The sequence below is a fragment of the Numenius arquata genome, chromosome Z (genome assembly GCF_964106895.1).
Source record: "Numenius arquata chromosome Z, bNumArq3.hap1.1, whole genome shotgun sequence".
Classification (NCBI taxonomy): Eukaryota; Metazoa; Chordata; class Aves; order Charadriiformes; family Scolopacidae; genus Numenius; species Numenius arquata.
In genome coordinates, this window is record NC_133616.1 from 67,253,998 (window position 1) to 67,268,000 (window position 14,003).

The window sequence follows — 14,003 nt, forward strand, 5'->3', positions numbered from 1 at the left end:
TATCATAAGCATCATTAACAGAAACATACTTGTGTAATTTTGTCCACAAGGGAAATATTAATTCACCACAACTAAAAGTTTAAGTCAAAACAGTAGTTATAAAATCCATTTACTTTTAACATCAGAAGCACTCCTGCAAGCTGCTGTATAAATGCAGCCATTATAGCTCATGCTCTCAAGAGAAACCCACCATTTACACACAAAACATCTGGCATAGGAGATGTCTTGCTGCTGACAACAAAACAGTATGTCAACAATGGAATGCTACCATGAGGAATGCAAATATGATTTTAGGACATTACAGGAGAGATATTACCACAACTGTACCTGCCACGGGTTTCTGCTCAAGCTACAATACATACATAATTCAGGTAAACCCATTCAGGAGAGCTACATTTGAACTACAACAGGTGCAAAACAGTAAATTAAGAGTGCCTCATTTAGGATAACAAAACAAAAACTGAGCATAGGCCTAATGACTGCTCTCAAAACACAATAGGAATTAGTGCCAGAGATAGGGAAAAACTATTAGGCTTACATTTTAAAAGGGAAAGAATAGCATACCACAAACAAGTGTAACCTACCTAACTATTAGAATACACTCCTGGTACTGTCTCCAGTAGGAGAAGAAAAACAGCAAAAAAGCAGATTTCAACTAAATCCTGCAATTTGATGCAGCTGCTTTTAACAGACTGAAGCTTGTGACCCAAATCTCTTCCAATTTGAAAACATATTCAAAAGAGCTGAAAGATTAAAAAAGTGAGAACTAGTTCTACCTGTTAATAAATGTATTTACACTACAATGATGATGCAAGCTCCAGTGTTGATTTTCACTATAACTCCTTCCATCTGTTGTTTAGTGCAAAGACACTACAGCTTTTTATACCACTAATGTAAGAGGACAACTCAAGCAGTTAACTGCATATTCAGAGTTCTTTAAGCACTGGTAGTACATTACAGGTGAACTTTACTACACTGGTTTTTAGTGACTTCAAAGTAAGTTATTCAATAATGATACTTCAACCTTTTTACGCTGCTGTAAATGAACAGCTGTAAGATCGAGTAATTCAGAAACAAAGTAGAAGTTGCAACTGAACAGCACCTTAAAAGTTAAAGTGGGTTGAAATAGTAGCTGAGTTTATTAGTACTTACATATATAATTAAAATGGTTTTACCAAAACCCAATGATCAGCTTAAAAAGTTCTGGCACTACATTATCAAGTAACTAGTGCTTAAGAAAAAACCCAACCCTGTCTTGTAAACCATTTCTGAATGCTCTTTACAGTAAACAGCCTTTAAACTAGAGGAATTCTCAGACCATTTTCAAGTTTTACCAGACATGTGGAATAAGTTCAAGGTATTTTTAAAACAAAATGAATTTAAATCTGGTATAACACACACACGATAACCCTCAAAACTGCATCCAATGTTGCTCTTTCAAACCATAATTTGCATGTTTTTAAATCTGTAACTACTCCTGGAGTAAGTATTCCTCTAAGCAAGGATAGTGATAAACATATTTTTCAGGAGTTTATTATATACATTTGCATGCTCTTTAGAATCCCCATCTAAAGCCATGTATTTCTGTTTCATAGTTAACCTTCCACATTATGGAACTAGAAATTCACCATACTATGCTATGAAAAACCTTCTGCCCTATTGCAGCAAGAAGAAATTAATGGGACTCCTAAAATCCTTCAATGACAAAAAAACCAACCAAATGTCATCTTGAAATACTTTGGTTACAAAGACAGTTAATTACCAAGAAGTTAAAAGTATCCAGAAGCAAAACATGAAGTAAACTGAGTAGTTCTGATGAAAGATTCAGAAAAAGCAGAACAATGGCATATTAACAAAATATCCAGGTTTACCATGTTTGTAAGTGAAGGAAATATTTTTACACATCATTGCAAACACAACACATATACCAAACCAGATTGTCAGTGCCAGATTCACATTAAATTTGGTGTTCATCTACTTTTTGCACAAAAAAAAGAAATCTACTAAGAAGACTGCTGAGCATATCCTTGAAGTAGCAGTGAATTATCATCAACTTCATAAACAAACATAGATTCAGCTCTGAAAACAGTGAAAATTAACACTGGTTTCACTCAAGATAGCGAAGCATATAACTACATCTATCACTAACTGCTTTCATCTAGTCAGTTGAAAACATAGAAGACTATTAAGGATTTCAATTAAGGAAATCAAACAGTTATAAGTGAAAGGAAAACTGATTAGTTTTTCATCCCAAATCCTTAAAAATAAATAAGTTAATTAACTTACCAGTTTAATTGCCATATATTCATTTGTGTATAAATTTTTTCCTTGAAAAAAGAACAAAAACAAGAATGTGAGACATTGGCTTTCCTGTTCAAGTAAACTGCCATTTAAGCCTTAAGGAAGTCATGGAAACATTTCTGATCTAAGGTGCTAGGTGTTCTCATAGTGACTTAAAAAAAAGTGGCTTTACTAGTCTGATACCATACTTTAAAAAAACAACTTTATTCTTGAATAGTGTTACAAGTGGCAGGTTCACTGAGACAGTTTCAGCTATTTCACCAAGTTTGCAAAATTTTATACTCTAGAAAAGCTTGAAATTTGGTGAATTACTGTAAGTGGAATGTGATAGTCTACATTATCATATTTATTGCTGAAAACTATTTAAAATTTATTTTAAAATTATTATATGGTTTTGGAATACCAGACACTAAAGTTAGAATTAACTAAGACTATTTTTTTTCCTCAACTCTGTAATTTACTAAGCTTAAAGTTAGGACAAACAAGGCAACAATGTTACTGAGTGAAATGCTTACACCATTTGGAAAATCCATCTGCTGCTTTAAAAATGATTCTGTAACTGGATAAGCTTATTTCAACACGCATTACTTCAAATTGTATGCAATGACGAAAATATTAAGCAAGCTTTATAGGTGTAAAATTATAGAAATAGCAGATAAAGGAAAAATTAAGTTGTCGCTTCCAATACTATTTGTTTCTCTACAGTCTTCAAATGAGTTGTGTGTATTCTTTTCAATAACAAACCTACTCTTTTTTTCTTTATAGTATTACTCAGGTCTGAATTTCCCATGTTTAGCTCAGTTTTGTTAAAGAAGTCAAACAGGGAAAAAACACAGATCAAGGTTCCCTGCCAAAACAGTTATATTTATAGTCAAAGATTACAATCTCAACTCTAATCCTTATTTTTACAAATAGAGTACTCTTACAAAGCTGAAAGAAGATGTATTAAAATCATGCATCTTTTAAGGGATCAACTTTACAAAAAGCAAGTTACTTGAAGGCTGTATGATAATAAACACAGACTCAGTATGGGCAGCATGCCCTAATCTGACCACTAAAATAATCATAGAATCATAGAATGGCTAGAGTTGGAAAGGACCTTAAAGATCATCTAGTTCCAACCCCCCTGCCATGGGCAGGGACACCTCTCACTAGAGCAGGTTGCTCAAAGCCCCATCCAGCCTGGCCTTGAACACTTCCAGGGATGGGGCATCCACAACTTCCCTGGGCAACCTGTTCCAGTGCCTCACCACCCTCACTGTAAAGAATTTCTTCCTTATATCTAATCTAAATCTCTTCTCTTCCAATTTAAAACCATTGCCCCTTGTCCTGTCACCACTCTTCCTGACAAAGAGTCCCTCTTCAGCTCTTCTGTAGGCTCCCTTCAGGTATTGATAGGCTGTTATATGGTCTCCCCGGAGCCTTCTCTCCTCCAGGCTGAACAACCCCAGCTCTCTCAGTCTGTCTTCATAGGAGAGGTGCTCCATCCCTCTGATCACCCTCGTGGCCCTCCGCTGGACCCGTTCCAACAGGTCCATGTCCTTTCTGTGTTGAGGACTCCAAAGCTGGACACAGTACTCCAGGAGGGGTCTCACGAGCGCAGAGTAGAGGGGCAGAATCACCTCGCGAGACCTGCTGGCCACACTTCTCCTGATGCAGCCCAGGACCCGGCTGGCTCTCTGGGCTGCCAGTGCACACTGCCTGCTCATGTTGAGCTTCTCATCCATAAGCACTCCCAAGTCCTTCTCCTCGGGGCTGCTCTCCAGCCATTCTCCACCCAACTTGTATTTGTGCCTGGGGTTGCCACGTCCCAGGTGCAGGACCCTGCACTTGGCTTGGTTGAACTTCATGCAATTTGCACGAGCCCACCTCTCCAGCCTGTCTAGGTCCCTCTGGATGGCATCCCTTCCCTCCAGCGTGTCAACTGCGCCACCGAGCTTGGTGTCAACAGCAAACTTGCTGAGGGTGCACTCTATCCCACTGTCCATGTCACCGACAAAGATGTTAAATAGTACTGGTCCCAGTACCGACCCCTGCGGAACACCACTCGTTACTGGCCACCACCTGGACATTGAGCCATTGATTGTAACCCTTTGGATGCGGCCATCCAGCCAGTTCCTTATCCACCGAGTGGTCCATCCATCGAATCCATGAGTTTCCAATTTTGAGACCAGGATGTCGTGCAGGACAGTGTCAAATGCTTTGCATAAGTCCAGGTAAATGACGTCAGTCGCTCTGCCCTTGTCTACCAAGTCTGTGGCAGTATTGTAAAAGGCCACCAAATTTGTCAGGCACGATTTGCCCTTGGTGAAGCCATGTTGGCTGTTTCCAATCACTTCTTTATTCTCCATGTGCCTTAGCAAGGATTTCAGGAGGATCTGCTCCATGATCTTGCCAGGCACAGAGGTGAGACTGACCGGCCTGTAGTTTCCCGGGTCTTCTTTGTTTCCTTTTTTGAATATTGGAGTTATGTTCCCTTTTTTCCAGTCAGTGGGAACTTCACCAGACTGCCACGACTTCTCAAATATGATGGAGAGGGGCTTAGCAACTTCGTCCGCCAGTTCTCTCAGGACCCGTGGATGGATTTCATCAGGTCCCATGGACTTATGCACCTTCAGGTTCTTTAAGAGGTCTCGAACCTCGTCTTCTTGTACTGTGGGTGGTTCTTCATTCCCAGAGCCCCTGTTCTTGCCCTCCGTGACTTGGGCAGTGTGGTTAGGGCCCTTGCCAGTGAAGACTGAGGCAAAGAAGTCATTCAGTAGCTCAGCTTTATCCATATCCTGGGTGACCAGGTCTCCCATTTCCTTCCGGAGGGGACCCACAGCTTCCCTAGTCTTATTTTTATCCCTGATATATCTATAGAAGTTCTTCTTGTTATTTTTCACATCCCTGGCTAGATTTAGTTCTGCCTGGGCTTTCGCTTGCCTGATCAGGTTTCTGGTGACTCGGACAGCTTCTCTGTATTCTTCCCAGTCTACCTTTCCCTGCTTCCACCCTCTATAGGCCTCCTTTTTGGTCCTGAGTTTGTCCAGCAGTTCCTTGTTCATCCACGCCGGCCTACTGGCTATTTTGCCCGATTTCTTCTTTTTTGGGATGCACCTCTCCTGAGCTTGGAGGAGGCAATCCTTAAATACCACCCAGCTTTTTTGGGCCCCTCTCCCTTCCAGTTCTTTTTCCCACGCTACCTTACCAATCAGATCTCTCAGGAGATCAAAGTCTGCTCTTTTGAAGTCCAGGGTAGCCAGCTTGCTGCGCACCCTCCTTGCTGCCTTATGAATCTTGAATTCTATCATCTCATGGTCACTGCAGCCGAGGCTACCCTTGAATTTGACATTCCCGACCAGCCCCTCCTTGTTGGTGAGGACAAGGTCCAGCACTGCTCCTTTCCTCGTTGGTTCCTCTATTATTTGTAGAAGAAAGTTGTCGTCGACACATTCCAAGAACTTCCTGGATTTCCTGTGCTCTGCTGTGTTGTCCTTCCAACAGATGTCGGGGTGGTTGAAGTCCCCCATGAGGACCAGAGCGTGTGAGCGCGATGCTGCCCCTATCTGTTTGTAGAGGGCCACATCCTCGCTGACACTTTGATCTGGTGGCCTGTAGCAGACTCCTACTGTAACATCACCTGCCCCCGTGCTCCCTTTAATCCTGACCCATAAGCTCTCTGTCTTGTCTTCATCCATCCCCAGGTGAAGCTCCATACATTCCAGCCGGTCCTTGACATAGAGGGCAACACCCCCTCCCCTTCTGCCCAGCCTGTCCTTCCTGAAGAGCTTGTAACCCTCCATTCGAACACTCCAGTCGTAAGAGCCATCCCACCACGTCTCGGTGATGCCAATAATGTCGTAGCCCTGGAGGCGTGCGCACATCTCTAACTCCTCTTGTTTGTTCCCCATGCTGCATGCATTTGTGTAAAGGCACTTCAGCTGGGTGCCTAAAGGGGCCGACTTATTAGCTGAGATGGCAGGTTGAAGGCTCTCTTTGAGTTTTTTTCTGCTCAACCTATGCTTAACCCCCTCCCCCTTCGATCCTAGTTTAAAGCCCTTTCAACAAGCCCCGCCAACTCACTTGCCAGTATCTTTCTCCCCTTCTGAGACAGGTGTACTCCATCTGTTGCTATCCGACTCGGTGCCATATAAAGTTCCCTGAGTTCAGAATACCCAAAATTTCAGTGATGGCACCAGTTTCTGAGCCACTTGTTTATCACAGATGCCTTTTTATTTCTTTCAGGATTTCCTCCTGCAACTAAGGGTATTGCTGAAAAAATTACCTGTGCCCCTGATCCCTCAACCAGTTTTCCCAGTGTCTTAAAGTCCTTTATGATTGTTTTTAATTTCCTGGATGTATTATATACATCATCACTGCCTACCTGAAAAACTGCAAGGGGGTAATAGTCAGAAGGGTTGACTAGAGCAGGAACTTTGTCCAACACGTCCCTGACCCGTGCCCCAGGGAGGCAGCAGACTTCCCTGTGAAGCGGGTCAGGACGGCATATTGATCCCTCTTCCCCCTTCAATAGAGAGTCACCCACAACGATGACCCTTCTGCTTTTCCTTCTTGAACTAGTTGTGATGCCAGGTTTGCGGCGACTTGGTCTTTCTGGCACATCCTGCCTAGATGTACCATCCTCCTCTCCAACAGTCAATTCCTCCTGCAGGATTCCGTACCGGTTCTGCAGGGGTAACTGGGGAGGTGGGAGAGGCAGGGAGGGGATTCGCCTGCTTCGCCGACTAGGGACCTGTTTCCATTCCCCCTCTTCTCTGAGATCCCCTTCTACTGTCGGGCGAGAGATGGGGAGAGGGTCCTCTGGCTTATGTGGGGCCTCAACATGTTCTTTTATTTTCAGGGAGTGGGCCCACCAGTCAATCTCCCTCTCACATTCCCTGATACTCCTCAACCTTTCCACTTCCTCCTTCAGCTCAACCTTGGAATGGATAATTCCAAGACCTATTCAGGGACTAAAGTCAAATTTCAGTAATCTTAAATAGTTATTTCTTATCTTATGATCATTTGAGCTACATTTTTGACAAAAAGCATACTTTATTTGAAATTGTTTCTGTATCTTTGCACTCTGTTACAACCTAAAAGACATAAAAAAAACCCCAAACTCTTGCAGGAGCCCTGCTCACTTAGTCTATTAGATATGTAAATCAGCTACTGGAGTATCTAACAAAACCAGTTACAGTACAGAATCACACAGAATCACACAGAATCACACAGAATCACACAGAATCACACAGAATCACACAGAATCACACAGAATCACACAGAATCACACAGAATCACACAGAATCACACAGAATCACACAGAATCACACAGAATCACACAGAATCACACAGAATCACACAGAATCACACAGAATCACACAGAATCACACAGAATCACACAGAATCACACAGAATCACACAGAATCACACAGAATCACACAGAATCACACAGAATCACACAGAATCACACAGAATCACACAGAATCACACAGAATCACACAGAATCACACAGAATCACACAGAATCACACAGAATCACACAGAATCACACAGAATCACACAGAATCACACAGAATCACACAGAATCACACAGAATCACACAGAATCACACAGAATCACACAGAATCACACAGAATCACACAGAATCACACAGAATCACACAGAATCACACAGAATCACACAGAATCACACAGAATCACACAGAATCACACAGAATCACACAGAATCACACAGAATCACACAGAATCACACAGAATCACACAGAATCACACAGAATCACACAGAATCACACAGAATCACACAGAATCACACAGAATCACACAGAATCACACAGAATCACACAGAATCACACAGAATCACACAGAATCACACAGAATCACACAGAATCACACAGAATCACACAGAATCACACAGAATCACACAGAATCACACAGAATCACACAGAATCACACAGAATCACACAGAATCACACAGAATCACACAGAATCACACAGAATCACACAGAATCACACAGAATCACACAGAATCACACAGAATCACACAGAATCACACAGAATCACACAGAATCACACAGAATCACACAGAATCACACAGAATCACACAGAATCACACAGAATCACACAGAATCACACAGAATCACACAGAATCACACAGAATCACACAGAATCACACAGAATCACACAGAATCACACAGAATCACACAGAATCACACAGAATCACACAGAATCACACAGAATCACACAGAATCACACAGAATCACACAGAATCACACAGAATCACACAGAATCACACAGAATCACACAGAATCACACAGAATCACACAGAATCACACAGAATCACACAGAATCACACAGAATCACACAGAATCACACAGAATCACACAGAATCACACAGAATCACACAGAATCACACAGAATCACACAGAATCACACAGAATCACACAGAATCACACAGAATCACACAGAATCACACAGAATCACACAGAATCACACAGAATCACACAGAATCACACAGAATCACACAGAATCACACAGAATCACACAGAATCACACAGAATCACACAGAATCACACAGAATCACACAGAATCACACAGAATCACACAGAATCACACAGAATCACACAGAATCACACAGAATCACACAGAATCACACAGAATCACACAGAATCACACAGAATCACACAGAATCACACAGAATCACACAGAATCACACAGAATCACACAGAATCACACAGAATCACACAGAATCACACAGAATCACACAGAATCACACAGAATCACACAGAATCACACAGAATCACACAGAATCACACAGAATCACACAGAATCACACAGAATCACACAGAATCACACAGAATCACACAGAATCACACAGAATCACACAGAATCACACAGAATCACACAGAATCACACAGAATCACACAGAATCACACAGAATCACACAGAATCACACAGAATCACACAGAAGGTTGGAAGGGACCTCCAGAGATCATCTAGTCCAACCCCCCTGCCAAAGCAGGTCCACCTAGAGCAGGTTGCACAGGAACTTGTCCAGGCAGGTTTTGAATGTCTCCAGAGAAGGAGAGTCCACCACCTCCCTGGGCAGCCTATTCCAGTGCTCTGCTACCCTCAAAGGAAAGAAGTTCCTCCTCATGTTTAGGTAGAACTTCTTGCATTCAAGTTTGTGCCCATTTCCTCTTGTCCTATCCCTGGGCACCACTGAAAAAAGATCAGCCCCATCCTCTTGACACCCACCCTTTAAGTATTTATAAGCATTGATCAGATGCTCCCTCAGTCTTCTCTTCTCTAGACTAAAAACACTCAAGTCCCTCAGCCTCTCCTTGTAAGGGAGATGCTCCAGGCCCCTAATCATCTTTGTAGCCCTCTGCTGTACCCTCTCCAGCAGTTGCCTGTCCTTCTTGAACTGGGGAGCCCAGAACTGGACACAGTACTCCAGATGGGGCCTCACCAGGGCAGAGCAGAAGCACAGGATAACTTCTCTTGACCTGCTGGTCACACTCTTCCTGATGCACCCCAGGATGCCATTGGCCGCCTTGGCCACAAGGGCACATTGTTGGCTCATGGTCATCCTATTGTCCACCAGGACTCCCAGGTCTTTCTCCTCAGACGTGCTCTCCAGGAAGTCAGCCCCAGAATATTTGGTTCCAGTAACCAAACACAGTAATGAAAGGTTTATCCTTCTGAAGAAACATCATAAGGGACATTCTGAAGAATCATCAGATCTTTCCATGTGGTGACTCAAGACAGTTGTCTCTAAAATATGGAAGACTGCAGATTTGACACCACTGTTGATCCATCTCTTAGCACAAAACAGGTTTTGTGTAATGAATCACATGCAGCAGCACCAAGCTTTCTTTTACTGTCCCATCCATTTATCTTAACTATAACTCAGAAGATTAAAAACTCAAAATTCAAAATAATTTAGTCCTTTGCAAGTTAATGGTTGCACATCAAACACTCATTTGCTACATGCAGCCATTCGATCCACAAGCCAATACAGAAGTCTGGCCACTCCTTTCTTCCCAGGTGGATGAACTACAATGGCTACTGATTTACAACTGAACTTTTATCTCCTGAAGCACAACTTCACCGCTTCAACAACTTTATTCCTCTTTTAAGTCTTTAAGATTCAAGTTAAAGACACATGCTCAAAATATACTCCATTTTGCAGAAGTACATAAATTAAGTGCTTGTGTACATCTAGGATGGATGCCCACTTTAAGTTACTTGCTACTGTAGTAATGTAAAAATAACAAATTTGAATCAGAATATGTAATACCAATCTTAACTCCTGCTTTCAGTAACTTGTGTGGTAAGGTGTCTTAAATACAAATAACCATAAATAAGGATTTGAAATATTACTACATAAGCAAGAAAAAAAGACATTAAACAGAGAAAGCCTGCGCTTGTCCTGGTGACTGACAAGACAGTACAGTATTATCTTCCTCCGATCTTTTTTACTTGTTTGTCCTATTTTATTTCAGCGCGATCAGACTTTAAGGTCTTAACTACTTTAATATTGTATTTAGAGTGAAATAGAAGATTTCACTCTGTATCTGCTGCAAGCAAATAAGTTAATCTGATATTGACCTGAAAGAGACAATCAACTCTATACATTGTAACCACTCCAAGACAGACAGGAAAAAAATTAACTTTAGTTTACAGTTGCCTTCAGTAGTAAACATGACATTATACTGGTTTGATTTAGTTCATGGAGAGGTTTAAAAGAAAAATTATCACTCAAAGCAAGTTTAGAAGTGTTTAGAACAAGTTGAAGACAGTTTCAGCTTGATTTGCAAACTGCAGAGGCACATATATAACACTGTAAAGATCAAAATACATCAATTCTGTTTAACTATTTACATTCTGACTCAGACTAAATATAAGGCCCCCAGAAACACTTTATTAAAAACATGTTATTTTTTGCATATTATAAACATGCACAGACACATATTTTATGTAAGCACTATATTAAAAAGATTGTCTGAAGGACAATGAGTAGTAGTTTTACCAGAGGCAGAAGATAACAGAAACAAAACATCTACATTGCCCACCCTACTATCAAACACCCTACTTTTGAACCTATCTTTAAACCTTGACACAGTGTGTTAACTCAGGAACTTCCAGGAATACTGGAATAAATTCTTGCCATTAAGTGTAAAGTTATACTTCTTAACACACACAGAATTCCCAGATCTTGGAAGTCCTGGCTAAATATGCTGTCATCATGGAAATTTAAGTCCCCTAAATTAAATATATAGTCTTCCAAAAGCACACACCTATCATTAACTGTCTATTTTAATAAATGGTAATATTTCCAGCTTTTCTACCAAGTTCTTCAAAATTCAACAAGTCCTTCTCCATCTGTCCCTTTTTCACCATTTGATTTTCATCCATCTGTTCAGCAGGCAACTAAACGACTTCATTACCCGTCTCCCAGATTCTCTCTAAAGATGGATTCTCACTGCCCCTGTATAACAGCAGGTCACTCTTTAGCCTCACTACACTGCTGATGATGGAAAGGAAACCACGGAATCCAAGAGTCTTCTGCTATTAAAAACATTGTAGTGCCTGCTACACTGTCTCCAAGAGATCTTCAGGACCACAGTACTATAAGCCAGACCTGCAGGAGGACAATGTGTTTCACATACACTTAGCCCCAAATCCAACTGAATAAACTGCTTTAGGAATCCAGGAAAAGTAGCAAAATACAATAATAATGAAATCATTTCCAGCATCTTGGAAGAGACTGACTGAATTTAGGATAGCACCACACACAATTACAAAACATTTTTAGTCCCAGAAAGTCTCCTGCTACAGAGATTCTTAATATGCAATAGAGCTTGCACTGGCCAGGGTCAAGCCACAAAAGAAGTCCAAGGCAAATTTAACCACTCTAAAGCTTGAAAGGAGTTTGAAGAGCTGTATGGTGTGTTCACATAAACATTTTCATGCCTAGACCACATACAATGGTCTTGAATAATGTCAACTGAAATAAAGAAACAAGCATCTTACCTAACCGTAGTTCTCCGAAGTTACCACATCCGATTTTTTTGCCAACTCTGAAGTTAGGTCCAACCATTAACACTCCAGAATTTGAAGAACCAGATCCACGTGGATTATGGCCTGACCTCCCACTAGGCCGTGACATTCTTTCATCTGGCTTGTCCTTGTCTTTCTTTTTACTATCCATGTCAAGTTTGCGGTACTCCACTTTGATTTCTTCCTCTTTTTAAAAATCACTATAAGCAAACTCCAGTAGGAAAATGTGAGAATGAAAACATCACCAGTGAAGTGCCAGCTGGCTACTGTCAGTAAGCAGTCAGCAGCAGTGTGTTCATCCCATTCGCAAAGGCTTGGTAGTATCTGTAGTAATATATCTCCAGAATGCACAACACCAGCAATATTTACTAGTATTTACAGGAATTCTGTTAAAGAAAAACAAAGTTATTCAATACACTAAGATTCTTGTACAAAATTACCTCCCTCTTCAACTGTCTTCATATAGCCATAGTTATTAAGCTGTAACTAATTATATTTGCTTTACAGATCTTCTATGAAAAGCACTATTGTAAGGTTAAAGCCTCTGATTGTAGCACATAATGGCAAGAGATATTGGTGTGACTGAAGTGAGCTAAAAAAATATCAAGGCTTAATGCAACAGATACTTAAGAAAACAAAAACAACCCTATAAAACAGATACACTTAAAATTGACATTTAGACTCTCATTGCATCTTATGTCACCTATGCAAAACAAAGTGTTAATTTCTGTGTTCCCTCCCCACCCCAGGAGTATCTGCTGATATAAGGAAATGCACAAGCTGCACAGTTATTGAAGTCAGAGAAAGATATTTAAATTACAAAAATATTCCATTATCTTTTCCAAATCATAACTTCTGAGATGCACAATTTATAAACTCATGGCAAGGACACTTCAGTTCTCTCAGTAACTCCTAGAGTCTGGAGATAAAATATATTTACTTATTCTCCCCTGCCCCATTCAATTTTGTCATAAATTTGCTTCCCCACTCCCCTTGTCCGCTGTTTAGCATCATTGCCCAGACATTAATTCCAACATGGAATTCAGCAAAAGCGTAATGTTAGCTTAATACTGCAATACAGAAAAGCTTTCATTTTTATCTTGCCCATAAGAATATTGGATATTGTTTTCTATTTGACAACAGTGGTTTAAAAACCCAAAATTCAGAAGATAGTTGGCTACTACAATGCCAATATTTCAGGGTGAGTTACATATCTGTTCAAAGTTATTTTGTTACATTTGCTTCAATGTTGGGAATACACTGCCATGCAAGAAAACATTCTCTGCAAAAATAATGTCCTATACTACAGCCTATTCTAAAGATAGCCATCAGGAGCTCATTTTAAACACTTTGAACTGAAGATACTTTCAGCTCCTAAACCCATTTCTCACAAAGTAAAATTATTACTCACATCATAGCTTATTACAACATTTTAAAAATCAAAGAGCCAATAGAGAAAAGATACCAAAGAACAGGAACAACCACCAAATAATTGCATCTGCTTAATCATGGATATTTGTGATACGGTTATAATCAGATTATATTTAAAAAAATCACTAACCAACAGCTGACTAACCTATCACCTGAACAATGAAGCAGGTGAAAATTTGTTTAGCAAAGAAACATGATTATCTTACTATGAGAGAGGGAAACAAAA

General features: G+C 40.6%; 1 protein-coding gene across 7 annotated transcripts in view; it reads right to left on the minus strand.

The window, feature by feature from the left end:
* Window positions 1–14,003, minus strand: part of CSNK1G3 (casein kinase 1 gamma 3) — an 86,320-nt gene that overhangs the window by 57,714 nt on the left and 14,603 nt on the right. For 4 of the 7 annotated variants that reach the window (XM_074166545.1, XM_074166551.1, XM_074166550.1 and 1 more), the window contains exons 1-2: window positions 12,320–12,497; window positions 2,287–2,327 (exon numbers count right to left, since the gene is read on the minus strand). In XM_074166545.1, the coding sequence (XP_074022646.1) occupies window positions 2,287–2,327; window positions 12,320–12,497 (219 nt within the window). Of the gene's footprint in view, window positions 1–2,286; window positions 2,328–12,319; window positions 12,733–14,003 lie in introns of those variants that run through there. The other 3 variants (XM_074166547.1, XM_074166549.1, XM_074166546.1) reach the window with 1 other exon arrangement.